At 45.2% G+C, this 18539-nt stretch overlaps 1 protein-coding gene across 7 annotated transcripts in view; it reads left to right on the top strand.

The window, feature by feature from the left end:
- NEBL (nebulette) overlaps nt 1–18539 on the top strand; it is a 463458-nt gene that overhangs the window by 364043 nt on the left and 80876 nt on the right. For 4 of the 7 annotated variants that reach the window (XM_063921562.1, XM_063921561.1, XM_063921560.1 and 1 more), the window contains exons 13-16: nt 1648–1752; nt 3237–3344; nt 14760–14864; nt 15024–15131. The exons of the other annotated variants lie outside the window; for them this stretch is intronic. In XM_063921562.1, coding sequence (XP_063777632.1) covers nt 1648–1752; nt 3237–3344; nt 14760–14864; nt 15024–15131 — 426 coding nt within the window. The remainder of the gene's footprint in view (nt 1–1647; nt 1753–3236; nt 3345–14759; nt 14865–15023; nt 15132–18539) is intronic. 7 annotated transcript variants of the gene reach the window in all.

Below are 18539 nucleotides of genomic sequence, written 5' to 3'. Positions count from 1 at the left end.
GAGAAAATAAGATTTTACTCACCGGTAAATCTATTTCTCGTAGTCCGTAGTGGATGCTGGGCGCCCATCCCAAGTGCGGATTGTCTGCAATACTTGTAAATAGTTATTGCTAACTAAAGGGTTATTGTTGAGCCATCTGTTGAGAGGCTCAGTTGTTTTCATACTGTCAAACTGGATATAGTATCACGAGTTGTACGGTGTGATTGGTGTGGCTGGTATGAGTCTTACCCGGGATTCAAAATCCTTCCTTATTGTGTACGCTCGTCCGGGCACAGTGTCCTAACTGAGGCTTGGAGGAGGGTCATAGTGGGAGGAGCCAGTGCACACCAGGTAGTCATAAATCTTTCTAGAGTGCCCAGCCTCCTTCGGAGCCCGCTATTCCCCATGGTCCTTACGGAGTTCCCAGCATCCACTACGGACTACGAGAAATAGATTTACCGGTGAGTAAAATCTTATTATTTTAAATTTTTTTAGTGCCAATTTTTTGGGGGGGCTATTTAGGTAGCCCCAGTTTTTTATGTCCGAAAAAATTTCCATTTCTATGAAAAGTCACAGACCTATGTGTTTTCGCGGCTACGATCATGAAAAAAATGCCTTCTTATCGGGGATTTGGATTCGTCTGCCTGAGGTAGGCGAAACAAAATAACTGATCAGTGCCATCTTCGGGGCTAATTGGATAGCCCTGTTTGAGGTACTTAGCTGTGGTAAGTTACCACGGCTAATTAGATAGCACCCTTTGTCCCTTTCACACATTTTCCCTCGCTTTTTATGTCTTATTTAACTAATTTTCATGCTTTTTCTCTCTCATTTTCTTTCTCCTTTACGTCTTGTTTTCTCTTTCCTTTTAGAACCTCTTGTCTTTCCCTTTTTCTCCTTTGTTTTTGTTTTTCCTGTCTTCACATTTTTTTGTCTATCCTATTCATATTTTTCCTCGCTTATGTCTTTTCTGTCTGTCTTTCTCTTTCCATTTTTCTATCTTTTTCGGTTGGGTTTTCTCTATACTTTTCATCCCACCCCCCTTCCCCCTTTGGGAGATGTATCAAACCTTAAGAGATTGATAAAGTACAGAAGTTGCACATAGCAACAAATCAACTGCTAGCTATCATTTATCTAGCACAGTCTATAAAATAACAAGTAATTGTTGATTGGTTGCTATGACCAATTTCTCCACTTTATCTCTCTCTATAGTTTGATACATTTCCCCCTATCTGTTTTAATAAACGTACTGCCTTCTCATAGCAGCAGTTAGTACAGCCAAATGCGCATTATATGTGGGCAAACATGCTTGTTATTATATAAAGGTGTGTTGTAAGACCAGGAAGATTAATGGCTAAATATCTCGTAGCTAGTTTACAAGTCTTCTTTTGCAGTAGATTTTCTATTACAAATTTTGTACTTTTATTTCAAATAACTCTGTTTTGTCACTTTCTCATTTCTGTTACTTCATTACTGTAATATGGGTTATATTTACTCTGTTATATAAAAGATTGGAGTTTTTTGCAATCCATTATTTATAAAGGAAAGTTTCATAATAATTTTCTACTTCCATAGAAATACTATTGATGTACAGTATTATGCACAAAGCCAAAATGTTTTAAATGTTAATGTGGAACAACATTTTATTTATTTATTTGTGGTGTCTTTCAGAACGCGTATAAGAAACAATACAAGGAAAATAAGGGGAATTACTTTTTTACTGCAGACACAGCAGAACAGATTCAGCATAAAGAAAATGCTGTAATCCAGAGTCAGGTAAATTAGTAGTAAAGATTTTAGATACTGCACATAAATCTGTATAACTGTAAGAACTACTTACAGTCAGAGCCGGCCATAGGCATAGGCAAACTAGGCAATTGCCTAGGGCATTTGATATGCCTAGGGGCATCAGCAGCTTCTGCTGATTAAAATGATATGCGGCATGCCTATATTCTGTATGTAGCATTTCATATGCAGATACAGCCACAGTCTCACACAGTATATAGGCATGCTGCATATCATTTTAATCAGCAGAAGCTGCTTGTGCATCGTAGCCACATAGCAAAGCAAATAAGATGCATTTTCATTAAAAAAAAAAAAGATGTGCCTGACGTTAGCATTGAGGCAAAATTTATGAGGACACATCTGTAGCCAAGCAGGAGCAGAGGTCCCAGTGTTAGTGGCAGTGTGAGTGCTGTGTGCACGTGAGTGGGTTGGTTGTGCAGTAGTGTTCGGAATATGTGTAAGGAGCATTATGTGTGTCATGTAAAAATGCATTAATAATGTGCAACATATGTTTAAGGGGCACTATGTGTGTTATTATGTGTATAAGAGTATTAATAATGTGCGGCATATGTGTAACAGGGTACTACTGTAGGTGTGTCATTATGTGTATAGGGGCACTAATAATGTGCAGCAAATGTGTAGGGGGCACTATGTGTGTCATTATGTGTATAAGGGCATTAATGTGCGGCATATGTGAAAGGGACATTATGTGTAAAAGGGCATTAATAAAGGTTGTCCTAATGTGTAAGGCGCATTATGTTTATAAGGACAGTAATAAGGTGTCTCATATGTGTAAGGGGCATTATTGTGTGGAATGTGTATAAATGCATTACTAATGTGTGGCATTATGTGTATAAGGTGCTCAGGTGCTCTACTATGTGGCGTTGCGTATAGAAAGTGCACTACTGTGTCATCTAATGTGAATAAAGAGCAATAGGGTGTGGTGTAATGTGAATAAGGAGCAATTCAGTGTGATGTAATGTGAATAAGGGGCTCTACTGTGAGGAGTAACGTTTATAAAGGTAAAGTGATACTACTGTGGGATGTAATATGAATTATAGACACTATCGCATGATCAAATGTGAATAAAGTTGCAGTACTGTATGGCGTAATTGGAATTGGGGTTATTGTGTGGCCATGCCCCTTGCAAGCAAACACACCCCTATTTGGGTTGTGCGCCAAATGTGCGAACTGTTCCTATTTAAAATATAGGGGGTAAAAACACCAAAAGAAGGACTGCTATGGGTGAGGGGTGATGGTACTGGGAAAGAGGTGCAAGGTCAGAGGCGGAACCAGCGGTGGTGCTAGGGGGCACCAGACAAAATCTTGCCTAGGGCATCATATTGGTTAGGGCCGGCTCTGCTTACAGTATACTGTAGATTGATATCAATCTATTTTATAGTCATTTGAAAACACAGTTATAAATAATGCTGTCACTTTATTAAGCAAATTATTATTTTTCTTGCTTTCTCCAGGTCAAATATAAAGAAAATTATGAAAAATCAAAGGGGAAGTCCATGCTTGAATTTATTGACACCCCATTATACTGTATTTCAAAGGAGGCTCAGAAATTCCAGAGTGAGGTTGGTAGAACGTTGGCGCACCTAGAACCTCTGTACAAAAATGGTAGAACATAACTCTTGCACAAATGTTAAAAGCAAAATAGGAGATTTATGGTAGACTTACCATTGTTAAATATCTTTCTGCGAGGTACACTGGGTTCCACAGGGAATACATCGGGGTGTAGAGATGGGCTCTTGATCCAGGCACCCACAGGTTAAAGCTTTAGCTGTCCCAGGATGCATTGTGGGGCCTCCTCTATAACCCCACCTCCAGGCACTGTGAGCTCAGTTCCGTTAACCAGTCCAATGCAGGAGCAGGTAAAAGAGAAGGCAGATGTTAGTCACATAGAACCACATTCTCACGACAGGAGAAGGTGCCAGCGACTAATGCCATACAAACCCAAAGAAGCTAGGTGCGTCAGGGTGGGCGCCCTGTGGAACCCAGTGTACCTTGCAGAAAAAGATTTAACAACGGTAAGTCTACCATAAATCTCCGTTTCTGCAGTGGGGTACACTGTGTTCCACAGGGAATACATCGGGGATATCCTAAAGCAGTTCCTCAAGGGAGGGGACGCGCCTTAGTGGGTATGAGAACCCAGTGTCCAAAGGAAGCATCCTGGGAGGCGGATGTATCAAAGGCATAGAACCTAATGAACGTGTACACTGAGGACCACACAGCCGCCTTGCACAATAGTTCTGCAGACGCACCACGGCGGGCCGTCCAAGAGGGTCCAACGGACCGAGTAGAATGGGCCTTAATAGCAGCAGGAGCTGGGAGTCCAGCCTGCACATAAGCTTGTGCAATCACCATTCTAATCTATCTGGCCAAGGTTTGCTTATTCGCAGGCCAGCCACGCTTGTGGAAACCAAACAGTACATAAAGGGAATCTGACCTCTTAATAGAGGCAGTTCTCTCCACATATATGTGGAGAGCCCATACAACATCCAAAGAGCGCTCTTTGGAGGACAATTTAGAAGAAATGAAGCCTGGAACCACAATCTCTTGATTAAGGTGAAAGGATGACACCACCTTAGGTAAATAACCAGGGCGAGTTCGAAGAACTGCCCGGTCATGATGAAATATCAGAAAGGGCGGACGACAGGACAAAGAGCCTAAGTCCGACACCCATATGGCCAAGGCAATAGCCAGTAAGAACGAGATTTTAGCCGTAAGCGATTTAAGATCCACTGACTCAAGAGGTGCAACTGGAGACTCTTGCAGGGAAATCAAGACAGCAGACAAATCCCATGGAGCCACAGGAGGGACTTAGGGAGGCTGAATCCGTAAAATGCCCTGAGTGACTGTATGAACGTCAGGTATGGACGCAATTTTTCTCTGAAACCACACCGACAAGGCAGATAAGTGCACCTTGAGGGAGGCCAGACGAAGGCCTAAGTCCAGGCCTTGTTGCAGGAAAGCCAGGATTCTGGATGTTTTGAATATGTGAACATCATAGTTCTTTTCAGCATACCAGGTGGAGTAAGAATTCCAGACTCTATAATAGATCCGGGCAGATGCCGGTTTGCAGGCTTTCAACATATTTTGGATGACCGCCTCCGAAAATCATTTTGCCCTTAGGAGTGAAGCTTCAAGAGCCACGCTGTCAAAGGTAGAGACAAGGGCCCTGAATGAGGAGGTCTGGTCATTGAGGAAGTAGAAGAGGATGCACTATTGATAGACCCTGCAGGTCTGAGAACCAATGCCGTCTGGGCCACGCTGCAGCGACTAGAAGTAGTATTCCTTCTTTTTGCTTGACCTTCCGCGGTACCCTGGGCAGGAGTAACACTGGAGGGAACACATAAGGCAGCCGAAAGTTCCATGGAATGGCTAGTGCATCCATGAACGCTGCTTGAGGATCCCTTGATCCGAAGACGGGAACTTTGTGATTGTGTCGAGACGCCATCAGGTCTACATCTGGTAGACCCCACTTGTCCACGAGGAGTTGAAAGACTTCCGGATAAAGGCTCCACTCTCCGGTGTGCACGTCCTGGCGACTGAGAAAGTCTGCTTCCCAGTTGAGGACACCCGGAATGAACACAGCCGATATTGCTGGCAGATGGCGTTCCACCCATTGAAGGATTTTTGATACTTCCAACATTGCCATACGGCTTCGAGTGCTTCCTTGATGGTTGATATATGCCACCATGGTGGCGTTGTCTGACCTTACTTGAACAGGCCTATTCTGTACTAGGGGCAGGGCAAGAGACAACGCATTGAACACTGCCCACAACTCCAGAATGTTTATCGGGATGAGCGATTCCTCCTTGGTCCACCGACCCTGAAAAGAGTGTTGATCCAACACCGCGCCCCATTCCCTCAGACTGGCGTCAGCAGGACCCAGTCGGGGATCCAGAAGGTATGACCCCTGCTTAGTTGCTGGTCCTGAAGCCACCAGGTCAGCGACCGACGAACCTCCGGAGTCAACGTGATCATATGAGACCTGATCCGATGAGGTAGGTCTTAACCTCTGCAGAGGGCTGGAATGAAATTGAGCGTACTCCACCATGTCGAATGCTGACACCATTAGACCAAGTACCTGCATCACCGAGTGTATTGACACTCTGGGGCAACATAGAAAGCATATTATCCTGTTCTGAAGCTTCAGGACCTTCTCTGGAGACAGAAACAGTTGTTGACTGTGCATGTCCAGCAATGCCCCCAAGTGCACCATGCTCTGAGCTGGGACCAGCGAGGACTCCTTCCAATTGATGAGCCACCTGTGGGCTTGTAGGAAGCTTACCGTCAGTTGTAGATGACTGAGAAGGACATCGTGGGAGTTTTCCAGGATCAGCAAGTCGTCCAGATACGGCAGGATCCTGATTCCCTGGCAATGGAGATGAGCCATCATAACGGCCATAACCTTGGTGAAGATCCGAGCCAGTCCAAATGGTAGAGCCTGGAACTGATAGTGTAGTTTGCCAATAGAAAACCGCAGAAACTGCTGATGTGACTTGACAATAGGTATATGCAGGTAGGCATCCTGTATATCCAGGGATACCATATAGTCTCCGGGTTCCATCACTAGCACAATAGAGTGCAGTGTTTCCATACAGAACTTGGACACTCTCACAAACTTGTTGAAGGATTTGAGGTTGAGTATAGGCCGGAAAGACCCATTGGGTTTCGGAACTAGAAACAGGGTCGAGTAGTATCCTTTGCCTCTCTGGGCCAAAGGTACCGGCACCACCACTCCTGTATCCAGGAGGGAACTCACAACCATTTGGAGAGCATGCGCTTTTAATGGATCCGAAGAGATAACCGTGGAGCAACAGTGGCGAGGGGGGCATCTCTTGAAAGAGACTTTGTACCTGTGAGAGACAACTTCCCGCACTCATGCGTCTGGTCTTTAACCAAACTTGGGTGAACCGCAGAAGTAGGCCTCCCACACTTTGGTCCCCCAGGGGGAGGCCTGCCCAGTCATGCGGTGGCCCAGGACTGTTTTGCCTTGGGCTTAGTGGTTTTGGAAGCACGAGACTGGCTCGGGTATACCTGATTTTTTGCTTTTCCATGAGACCGAAAGGAACAAAAAGTGGTACCTTTTACCCTCTGTGCTGAGGGAGTAAGATTTGGGAGGAATGCAGTTTTAGCAGCTGCTAAATCAGCCACAATTTTATTTAGGTCTTCCCCAAACAAGGGGAGTACCTCCAAGGTCTTTTTGGAGTCCAGGTCCACTTTCCATGACCTCAACCACAGAATACGGCGAGCTAGGAAAGATGTAGTCGACGCCTTAGCCGCCAATACACCGCCTCAGAAGACACCTCCTGAATATAATATGCAGCGGTGGTGATGTGAGACAGATATTGTCTGGCCTTGTCAGATAAATCATTGGGTAGCTCTTCCTCCAATGCCTGAACCCATGCTTCAATACCTTTTGCAGCCCAGGAAGCTGCAATAGTGGTTCTATGTACAGCACCTGTAAGGTAGTAAATAGATTTCAGGCATCTCTCCACACGCTTATCTGTCGGTTCTTTCAGTGAAGTGACAGTGGCGACAGGCAGAGTAGAGGATACCACTAAACGTGTGACATGGGAATCCACCGGTGGTGGGTTTTCCCACTTGTTACATAACTCTGCAGGGAGAGGATGTCGAGCTAGGGCCCATTTAGGTAGGGGGAATTTCTTCCCTTGCTCAGACCAGTGTTCTCGGCGTATGTCCACTAAATGGTCAGAATGTGGTAATATAGTTTTAGTTACCTTCTGACATTTAAACTTGTCAGGTTTCTTAGACACTGTAGTAGAATCCTCATCATCATCAGATATTTGCAGGATCTGTCTAATAGCAGCCACCAAGTCAGGGACATCAACCTGTAAAGAAGATTCCTCGTCAGAAGCATCTGATTCAGTGTCTGATAGGACAGTTTGTTCCCCATCCTCCTCAGAAAAGACTTCTGAGAGATGCGTGGATTGTGAGGAGGAAGCAGTCCGCTTAGATGACCCAGGGACACGAGTGAGACCAATAGTAGATTTATGTCTAACCAAAGATTTAATTGCTGCAACTGGTTAGACAAATTATTCACCCAAGGTGGGTTAACCATAGGGACAATTTGTGGCTGTAGTGGCACAGGTGATCCCATAGTAGGCGTTAGACGGCCCACCAAAGTACTCAACAGGGTTCAGAACTTATCCCAGGGTGGCTGCTGATTTGTTGTAGGAGCTGCGAACTGACTGGGAGATGTATGGCACACATTACACAGACCATCACATAAAACTTTCCCCTCAGGAAAATCCTTGGTGCATGCCCTGCATGATGCCGGAGCATCTCGAGATTTACCGCCCTTTTTGTTAGACATTTCAGTAAATGCAACAACAGAACGTATGTGTACAATAAAGCCAGACAGAGTACAATACCTGCAAATAAATTCTTTAGTATGTGACACCTGCAAATAAATCCGGTATTATGCGACTGGGTCCCCAGTACACGACACCTGTGAATAAATCCGGTATTATGTGACTGAGTAGTACACAGTATAATACGCGTATTAGGTACACACTATATCACAGAGTGATAGATATATCTGGGAAACACTGAAAGTGAAATCCACACAGCAGATATAAGCACACACAGTCACAGTGACAATGTGGATAATTATTAGTTATGACAATAAAACTGCACTGGACTAGTATACAATACTATATCAGTATATATATATATATATATATATATATATATATATTTACATATATAGCAATACATACAGAGTCCCTGGCACTCTGGTCTAACGTATGTCTTGCTCCGGTGCCCTCCCCTCAGATCAGCATCTGTAGATATCTCCTTTCTTATGGGCGGCACTCAGAGACTTTTATCAAACGGTTTAAGTGAAAAAAAGACCCCACCGGGCCGTTTTTATTGGTAACGTTTCGGGGTATGATCCCCTTCCTCAGACCATATATATATGTATATACCATATATGTGTGTGTATATGTATGTATATATATATATATATATATATACTGCTCAAAAAAATAAAGGGAACACTGAAATAACACATCCTAGATCTGAATGAATGAAATATTCTTATTAAATACTTTGTTCTTTAAATAGTTGAATGTGCTGACAACAAAATCACACACAAATTATCAATGGAAATCAAATTTATTAACCCATGGAGGTCTGGATTTGGAGTCACACTCAAAATTAAAGTGGAAAAACACACTACAGGCTGATCCAACTTTGATGTAATGTCCTTAAAACAAGTCATAATGAGGCTCAGTAGTGTTTGTGGCCTCCACGTGCCTGTATGACCTCCCTACAACGCCTGGGCATGCTCCTGATGAGGTGGCAGATGGTCTCCTGAGGGATCTCTTCCCAGACCTGGACTAAAGCATCCGCCAACTCCTGGACAGCCTGTGGTGGTGGATGGAGCGAGATATGATGTCCCAGATGTGCTCAATTGGATTCAGGTCTGGGAAACGGGTAAGCCAGTCCATAGCATCAATGCCTTCGTCTTGCAGGAACTGCTGACACACTCCAGCCACATGAGGTCTAGCATTGTCTTGCATTAGGAGGAACCCAGGGCCAACCGCACCAGCATATGGTCTCACAAGGGGTCTGAGGATCTCATCTCGGTACCTAATGGCAGTCAGGTTACCTCTGACGAGCACATGGAGGGCTGTGCGGCCCCCCAAAGAAATGCCACCCCACACCATTACTGACCCACTGCCAAACCGGTCATGCTGGAGGATGTTGCAGGCAGCAGAACATTCTCAGCAGAACATTCTCCTTGGCGTCTCCAGACTCTGTCACATGTGCTCAGTGAGAACCTGCTTTCATCTGTGAAGAGCACAGGGCGCCAGTGGTAAATTTGCCAATCTTGGTGTTCTCTGGCAAATGCCAAACGTCCTGCATGGTGTTGGGCTGTAAGCACAACCCCCACCTGTGGACGTCGGGCCCTCATACCACCCTCATGGAGTCTGTTTCTGATAGTTTGAGTAGACACATGCACATTTGTGTCTTGCTGGAGGTAATTTTGCAGGGCTCTGGCAGTACTCCTCCTGTTCCTCCTTGCACAAAGGCGGAGGTAGCGGTCCTGCTGCTGGTTTGTTGCCCTCCTACGGCCTCCTCCACGTCTCCTGATGTACTGGCCTGTCTCCTGGTAGCGCCTCCATGCTCTGGACACTACGCTGACAGACACAGCAAACCTTCTTGCCACAGCTCGCATTGATGTGCCATCCTGGATGAGCTGCACTACCTGAGCCACTTGTGTGGGTTGTAGACTCCGTCTCATGCTACCACTAGAGTGAAAGCACCGCCAGCTTTCATAAGTGACCAAAACATCAGCCAGAAAGCATAGGAGCTGAAAAGTGGTCTGTGGTCACCACCTGCAGAACAACTCCTTTATTGGGGGTGTCTTGCTAATTGCCTTTCATTTCCACCTGTTGTCTATTCCATTTGCACAACAGCATGTGAAATTGATTGTCAACCAGTGTTGCTTCCTAAGTGGGCAGTTTGATTTCACTGAAGTGTGATTGACTTGGAGTTACATTGTGTTGTTTAAGTGTTCCCTTTATTTTTTATTTTTTTGAGCAGTATATATATATATATATATATATATATATATATATAAAACACAGCGCGGTCCTATACCGGAGGTATATATCAGAATACTCGTACAATATATTCTGTAACAGGTACACTTGTTCTTAACTAACGCTGTCTATATAGAGACATGTAGAATGTAGAATACTTAAGTGTTTGTAAAGTCACAGCGCTGTATACAGGCGGCTTTACAATGGAGACCTTGCCCTGGAGTCCCGGAAACCTAAGATAACGCACAGCCTCTCAGTCAGGGAGTGAGGGAGAGCGAAAGGCAGCTCCAGGGTGGGAAATCCACGCAGAGATTGCGCCCTGGGGAGGGGCTACAGGTCAAGTGCCAGCTCCCATATGCTGGTCCTCACCACCTAATACTACGGAGTCTTATTATACTGGGTGTTAGTCCCCCTGACCTGTAATCCTATGCCCTGGCAGATATAGTGGGGCCCCTGTGCGTCATCGTCGCAGTCCGTCTCCCTAGACTGTGAACGAAACGCGATTTAGTAGCGGGTCCCACCTGGGGGACCCTCTTACCTCCTCCCCGTAGCAGCCACGTGAACCAGGAGAGCATCTGCAACCGTGTGCCTAGAGCCGGTGCGTCTCCACCGCAAGTACCCGGGAACTGAGCCGTGGGAGTATGCGACGCCGCTTGGGAAGTGATGGAGCCGCAGCGCTGAATGTCACGCTGACATCCAGCCCTTGAAGTCTTCTTTAGAAATCTTTTTCAGGGCTGCCCAACACAGCCCCCCTGTTGACTAGCCTGCTCATGCAGGCACGAACTCGAAACTGAGCTCAAAGTGCCTGGAGGTGGGGTTATAGAGGAGGCCCCACAATGCATCCTGGGACAGCTAAAGCTTTAACCTGTTGGTGCCTGGATCAAGATCCCATCTCTACACCCCAATGTATTCCCTGTGGAACACAATGTACCCCGCTGCAGAAATTGCTTTTTAAAATGTTAACTGTTGACCCCCAAACTAACCAAACAGATGGGGATCTTTTGCCTTTTGGTTGCTACGTAACATTTGCATTATTATTATTATTATTATTATCATTTATTTATATGGCGCCACAAGGGTTCCGCAGCGCCCAATTACAGAGTACATATGCACATAATCAAAACAGTGACTTACAGTTGAAATCAATTTTGGACAAGTACAGGGTAACTAAGCATAACTACACCAGTAAATGACAGAGATAAGTTCCAGGTGGCCCAAAAACTGTGATTTGGGCAGTTGAGAATTATTAAAGAAGAAAAGGGTGAACACATGAGGGAAGAGGGCCCTACTCGTGAGAGCTTACATTCTAGGGGTAGGGGTAGACAGACAGGGGTGACACAGATGGGGTACATAGAGAGCATGGAACAGGGGGTTAGGATGAGATTTGGCTGGGTTTGGTAAAGAAATGGGTCTTGAGAGCCCGTTTGAAGTTTTGTAGAGAGGTGGAGAGTCTGAGGGGGAGAGGTAAAGAATTCCAAAGGAAGGGAGCAGCACGTGAAAAATCTTGGAGATAGGAGTGGGAGGAAGTAATCAGGAGACCGGAGAGGCGGCGTGCATTAGCAGAGCGAAGAGGACGGGTGGGAGAGTAAAGGGAGATAAGGTCAGAGATGTAAATGGGAGAGGATTGGGTGAGAGCTTTGTAAGTGAGAGTGAGAAGTTTGAATTGGATTCTGAAGGGGAAGGGAAGCCAGTGAAGGGCTAGTAGGAGAGGGGAGGTGGATGTAGTGCGTTTGGTGAGGAAGATGAGCCGAGCAGCAGCATTGAGGATAGACTGGAGTGGAGAGAGGTAATTGTCAGGGAGGCCAGTTAGGAGGAGATTACAGTAGTCCAGTCTGGAAATAATCAGTGAGTGAATAATGATCTTAGTGGCATCCTGGGTGAGAAATGTTTTTGAGATGAAAATGACAGGTTTGTGAGAGGTGCTGAATGTGTGGTTTGAAGGAGAGGGAGGAGTCAAGGATTACACCAAGACAGCGTACTTGGGGGCTAGAGGAGATAGTCGTGCCATCAATGGATAATGAGATTGTGGGAGGTGAGGTTGTGCGGGAGGGTGGGAAGATGATCAGCTCAGTCTTAGACATGTTGAGTTTAAGAAAGCGCTGGGACATCCAGGAAGAGATAGCAGAAAGACAGTTAGAGGCACGAGTGAGGAGAGCCGTGGAGAGATCAGGGGAGGAGAGGTAGATTTGAGTGTCATCAGCATAGAGGTGATACTGGAAATTAAAAGAACTAATGAGTTCACCTAAAGAGGACGTATAGAGAGAGAAAAGGAGAGGCCCAAGAACAGAACCTTGGGGGACACCAACAGTTAGTGGAAGTGGGGGCGAGGTAGCATCATGAGAGGAGACAGAGAAGGAACGATCGGAGAGGTAGGAGGACAGCCAGGAGAGGGCAGTATCACGTAGACCAAGAGAGTGAAGGATTTGCAGAAGAAGAGGGTGGTCCACAGTGTCAAAAGCAGCAGAGAGGTCAAGAAGAATAAGCAGAGAGTAGTGGCCCTTAGATTTGGCGGCATGGAGGTCATTGCAGACTTTTGTGAGGGCAGTTTCAGTGGAGTGGAGAGAGCGGAAACCAGACTGGTATGGGTCAAGCAGTGAGTGAGAGGAAAGAAAGGCAGTAAGGCGATTATAGACAATACGCTCAAGAAGTTTGGAGGCAAAGGGGAGGAGAGAGATCGGTCGATAGTTGGAGAGAGTGTTAGGATCAAGGGTAGGTTTTTTAAGAATAGGGGAGACAAGAGCATGCTTGAAGGCAGAGGGGACAGTGCCTGATGAGAGGGAGAGATTGAGAAGGTGGGCAAGATGGGAACAGGCAGAAGGGGAGAGGTAGCAAAGGAGGTGGGAGGGGATAGGGTCGAGTGGGGAGGTTGTGGGGGGGGAGGAGTGTATGAGGGCCATGACTTCCTCACCAGATACTAGGGAGAAAGATGTCAGAGTTGGTAAGAGGGTAGGGGAGGGGTGGCAAAGGATGGGTGGTGGCTGGTTGCTGGACTGGTGGGATGTGATGTCCTGACGTATGGAGTCAATCTTGGATGTGAAGTAAGTGGCAAAGTCAAGAGCAGACAATGAGGAAGGGAGAGGAGGTGGTGGTGGGCAGAGGAGGGAGTTAACAGTGGCAAAGAGACGCCGGGGGTTGGAAGAGTGGGTAGAGATGAGGATTTTGAAGTATGATTGTTTAGCAAGGGAAAGGGCAGCACTGAAGGATGAGAGCATGAATTTGAAATGGAGGAAGTCTGCTTGAGAGCGTGATTTCCTCCAGTGTCGCTCGGCAGTACGTGAGCATTTTTGTAGATATCTGGTGCATTTGGTGTGCCAGGGTTGAGGTGTTGATCTGCGAGGGTGAATAGTGGTTGGCGGAGCAACAGAGTCAAGGGCTGAAGTAAGAGATGCATTGTATAGAGATGTGGCTTGTTCAGGGCATGTGAGAGAGAGAAGAGGAGAGAGAAGCGAGTCAAACAGGGAGGATAGGGATGAGGTGTCAATAGCCTCAATATTACGCTTAGTGATGGTAGCCTTAGGAGGGAGAGATGGGGGAGCAGAGATAGATAAGTTGAATGAGAGCAAGTGGTGGTCAGAGAGGGGAAAAGGGGAATTGGAGAAATCAGAAATAACACAGCGGTGAGTGAAAACCAGATCCAGTGAGCTCCCGTTCACATGGGAGGGTGAGGAGGTCCACTGGGAGAGACCAAGTGAAGAGGTGAGGTTAAGGAGTTTAGAGGCAGGTGGTTTTGTGGGGTTATCGATAGGGATGTTGAAATCACCTAGGATAATGGTGGGAATGTCAGAAGAGAGGAAGTGAGGTAGCCAGGAAGCAAAGTTGTCGAGGAATTTAGAGGAAATGCCAGGTGGACGGTAAATGACAGCAACTCGAAGATTAGTGGGTTGGTAGAGGCGAATTGCATGGACCTTTACCTTTGCAATACACTGTATGATAAGAGCGGTCCCTTGCAATGTGAAGACTTCGAGGTTTATGACCCAGGAGTCCAATTTTGCATGCGCACCCATCGGCCTGAACATGCAAAATCGTCAGGGGTACGGAAAAGGCTTTGTATGGAAAGAGCTTCATTGGCTTATATAGGCAATGACATCTATAGACGGCATTGCCTATCGTGCAGAAGCTCTGGGAAGTTTAGCTTTCTGGAGCTTTCTGCATACAGGCACATCGCAACCCCATAGAATTCTATGGGGACTGATGTGCCGTGGTCTCTCTCTGATATTTGCTGTCGACCCTTTGTGATACATATGACGAGCCATATCTATTACTGTACACCTCCTCAATGAGAATATCGAGGAGCTTATCTACATTGTACGTTTTCACAGAAAAGGAAAAATATACAATTGTTTAATTATGGGTGCAGCGAAAATGTTTTTAATCTCATTGTGGGTGATCAATATTTGCTGTGTCTTTCAGAACATGTACAAGAAACAATTTGAGGAAAATAAGGGCAATTACCAATTTACTTTAGATACAGCAGAACAGCTTCACCATAGAGATGTTGCGGTACTCCAGAGTCAGGTAAGTAATTTAAATATTACCGTGATACAAATATAAAAAATTAGTTTAGCTTATATGGGTCTTTTTTAATCATTTTAAATAACTATGTTAAATATAAAATTGCATTAAATGAATATTTAACGGTATTGAGAAATTTTTTTATTTTATTTTCATCTTCAGGTCAAATACAGAGAGCAGTATAAAAAATCGAAGGGGAAATCCATGCTTGAATTTGTCGACACCCCATCGTACTGTGTTTTAAAGGAGGCTCAGAAATTTCAGAGCGAGGTTGGTAGAATGTTGTGACAGTTTTATTAAATGAGAAATTAAATTTAAAATAAAAATTTATCCCTTCTCCCCAACCAGTTCAGACCATGGGATCCCTCAGCTCCTAGTTCTCATACACTTACCGCTGGCACAGCTCGTACTTGGTGTGTTCTCTAGCAATACAATGGGGCAGATGTATTAACCTCATCTCAAAATATCTCCCATCCCGACCTCTCCGATCTTCACAAGATCTACGTCTCTCATCCACACTCATTACTTGCTCCCATGCACGATTGTCGGACTTCCTTCAGGCTGCACCCACTCTGTGGAATGCCCTACCACGCACAATAAGACTCTCCCCTAGTCTCCAAACCTTCAAACGTTCCCTGAAAACTCACCTCTTCAGGCTAGTTTATCACATTCCAGAACCGCTCACTCAACCTTCATAAGCTTTCCTATCCGATTATATCCCCACTGTACAGTCCGCACATGTCCTCCACATATTTTCTCTTTCTTCACTTTCCCTTCTTTCTGACCAGGGTTCATCATTGCTGTGATGTGATATCATGCAACCCACCTAGAACCTTTGCAATCCGGTGGACAAATATGCAATAGATAATGCCTTTCCTTGTGTATCAATGCCTATTTCCCTATAGATTGTAAGCTTGCGAGCAGGGCCTTCCTACCTCTGACTGTTTGTTTATTACCCAGTTTTGTTGTATCATTGTGTCCAATTGTAAAGCGCAATGGATTTTGCTGCGCTATATAAGAAACTGTTAATAAATAAATAATAAATAAATAAACAAACCTGGAGAAGGCATAAGGAAGTGATAAACCAGTAATAAATGCAAGGTGATAAACGCACCAGCCAATCAGCTCCTAACTGTTAATTTACATATTGGAGCTGATTGGCTGGTTCGTTATCATCTTGCACTTATCACTGGTTTATCACTTCCTTATGCCTTCTCCAGGTTAATACATCTGCCCCATATGTGATAAAGCTGCTTTTCTGGTCTTCTGTTGCAAGGATAGAAAATGTACTATCATCTTACATTTATCCATAGATTCTGTAATACTGGCCAGCTGTGTAAAGAAAAACAAAGTCATTATTATTATTTTATCTCATTACTTAACATACCTCCCATTTGTTCCAATATGGAGAAATTGTGCCAATTATTGAATTTTTTCTGTAAACCTCTATGGGCTGCAAAGGAAAATCTGCAATGTTCCGGGGAAACGGTATGTATGTATGCCACCAATTCACAGCCCTGACTGAGAATTTCATTGCCCCCAGAAAGTGGCGTGTGTTCATGAAAAAATTATTGATTTGGGCAGATCGTTTGGATCATGGAAGGGGATTATTTTGGTAATTCTCCACTTGTTTAGTTGATTTGCAATAAACACTCAAGCTTTAAAATGCTGGCTAAATCTGAGCTTGAAGATGTTTGATCATGTACACTATGAGTCAACTTGACTATGGCCCTCATTCCGAGTTGATCGCTAGCTGCTTTTGTTCGCAGCGCTCCGATCTGGCAAAAAAAGGCACTTCTGCGCATGCGTATGGGGCGCAATGCGCACGTGCGACATACTTTCACAAAAGCCGATGCAGTTTCACACAAGGTCTAGCGACGCTTTTCAGACGCACTGCTGGCCGCAGAGTGATTGACAGGAAGTGGGTGTTTCTGGGAGGTAACTGACCATTTTCGGGGAGTGTGTGTAAAAACGCTCGCGTGTCGGATAAAAACGCAGGAGTTGCTGGGGAAACATAGGCGTCGCTGGCCGAACGCAGGGCGTGTTCGTAACGTCAAAACAGGAACTAAACAGTCTGCAGTGATCGCTAGCTAGGAGTAGGTCTGGAGCTACTCAGAAACGGCACAATCTTTTTTAGTAGCAGCGCTGCGATCCTTTCGTTCGCACTTCTGCTAAGCTAAGATACACTCCCAGAGGGCGGCGGCTTAGCGTTTGCACGGCTGCTAAAAGCAGCTAGCGAGCGAACAACTCGGAATGAGGGCCAATATGTGAGCATTTCTGAATATAAATGGCTATACTGTATTGTATAGTAATATTCATGGTTCTTCATGCAACTCGCACAAATCACTGTGAACTTGAACTCCAACACAGTAATCTTAACCTAAGTTAAAGTTTAAAAATAACATCAAATGTAAATATTGAACTTCGGATATACAACATTTATAGTCTCTTTTTTTAAATGTGACCTTGAACATTGAACTGCAAATTACATTTTGAAGGTTTGCAGTTGAAGGGTTGGACAGTCTCAGCAATCAAACCCAAATTGCACCAGCTCAAAAATCACTGTCATCTCTGTAACCAGATTGCTTAAATTGAACATGTTAACGATAATGCAGGCTCAGCTGAGTCGAGTAATAGTGATGATACCTTGTGGATGAATTTGGCTGGCTTTATTTAACAATAGAAGGGCTTAAACAGAGTTAGGAGTAGGTCGGCCAATCCGAGATTCGGGATTAAAAAACTACCAATCCCATGATTCCTGGTATTGGGTTGATTGTTTTTAATTATTAAATGTACCCCCCGCCCCGCGGGTCCACTTGCTGAGGGCGGTGAGGTCCGGACGGCGCGCTCGACTGGTGTCAGGCTGTGCAGCGTGACCTCTGACATCACGTCACACTGCGCAGTGCACACAGCCGGGCGCAGGGGGGGCCAGACAGCATCTGAGCTGGCTGAGGACTCCTTGGATGCAGTTCGGATCAGTAAAGCAGCAGGAGCCATGACGCCCCCTGCGGCATTACCATATTTGAGGTATTGTTGCTGCTACTATGTAAAGGGGGGTACACACGGAGAGATCCATGCTTAAATTCTAAGCAATCTGATGATTGTTTAGAAATTAAGCACGATCTTTCCGTGAGTAGCGATGCGTGGTCCCGCGCGTCGCTATTGCCGGCTCTAGATTTGGCATGCATGCCAAATCCAGAGACATCGCTCATGTCAGCGGTGAAATGAGCGCCCCCCTTCCTCTGTGCTGATCAGTCTGAGATGTGTGCACATCTCTCCTGTGTGTACGGGGCTTAAGCAGCAGCGATAGCGCCTCCAGCCACATCTGAATGACCCCCTCTGTGTCTCAAAAGAAGCGATGCTCAACACGCTAACTCTGTCAGCTTTTTCGGAGCTTGGTGAGAGTACGGCATGCCACATCAGGAGAGATCCATTGGTCTGTTTTTTTTAAAACATGCCCAAACTACTGTTTCCACATGTATAACAGACCTGCTCACCCTTATGTATAGGCCCTATAGTCGTTGTTACACAATGATTGGCAAAAATAAAGTTGATTCTTCTAATACCTGTACACACTTACAAACCAACGCTGCCAATTCATTGTGTTGAATTGTGTTGTGTTGAGTTGAATTGTCTATTTTCACAAGTGATTTATTATGGATAAGGTAAATGTTTTTA

Source organism: Pseudophryne corroboree, chromosome 5 (assembly GCF_028390025.1).
Source record: "Pseudophryne corroboree isolate aPseCor3 chromosome 5, aPseCor3.hap2, whole genome shotgun sequence".
In the NCBI taxonomy this organism is placed as follows: Eukaryota; Metazoa; Chordata; class Amphibia; order Anura; family Myobatrachidae; genus Pseudophryne; species Pseudophryne corroboree.
The sequence above is the reverse complement of the archived record's forward strand: the minus strand, read 5'-3'. Positions and strand labels throughout refer to the sequence as shown.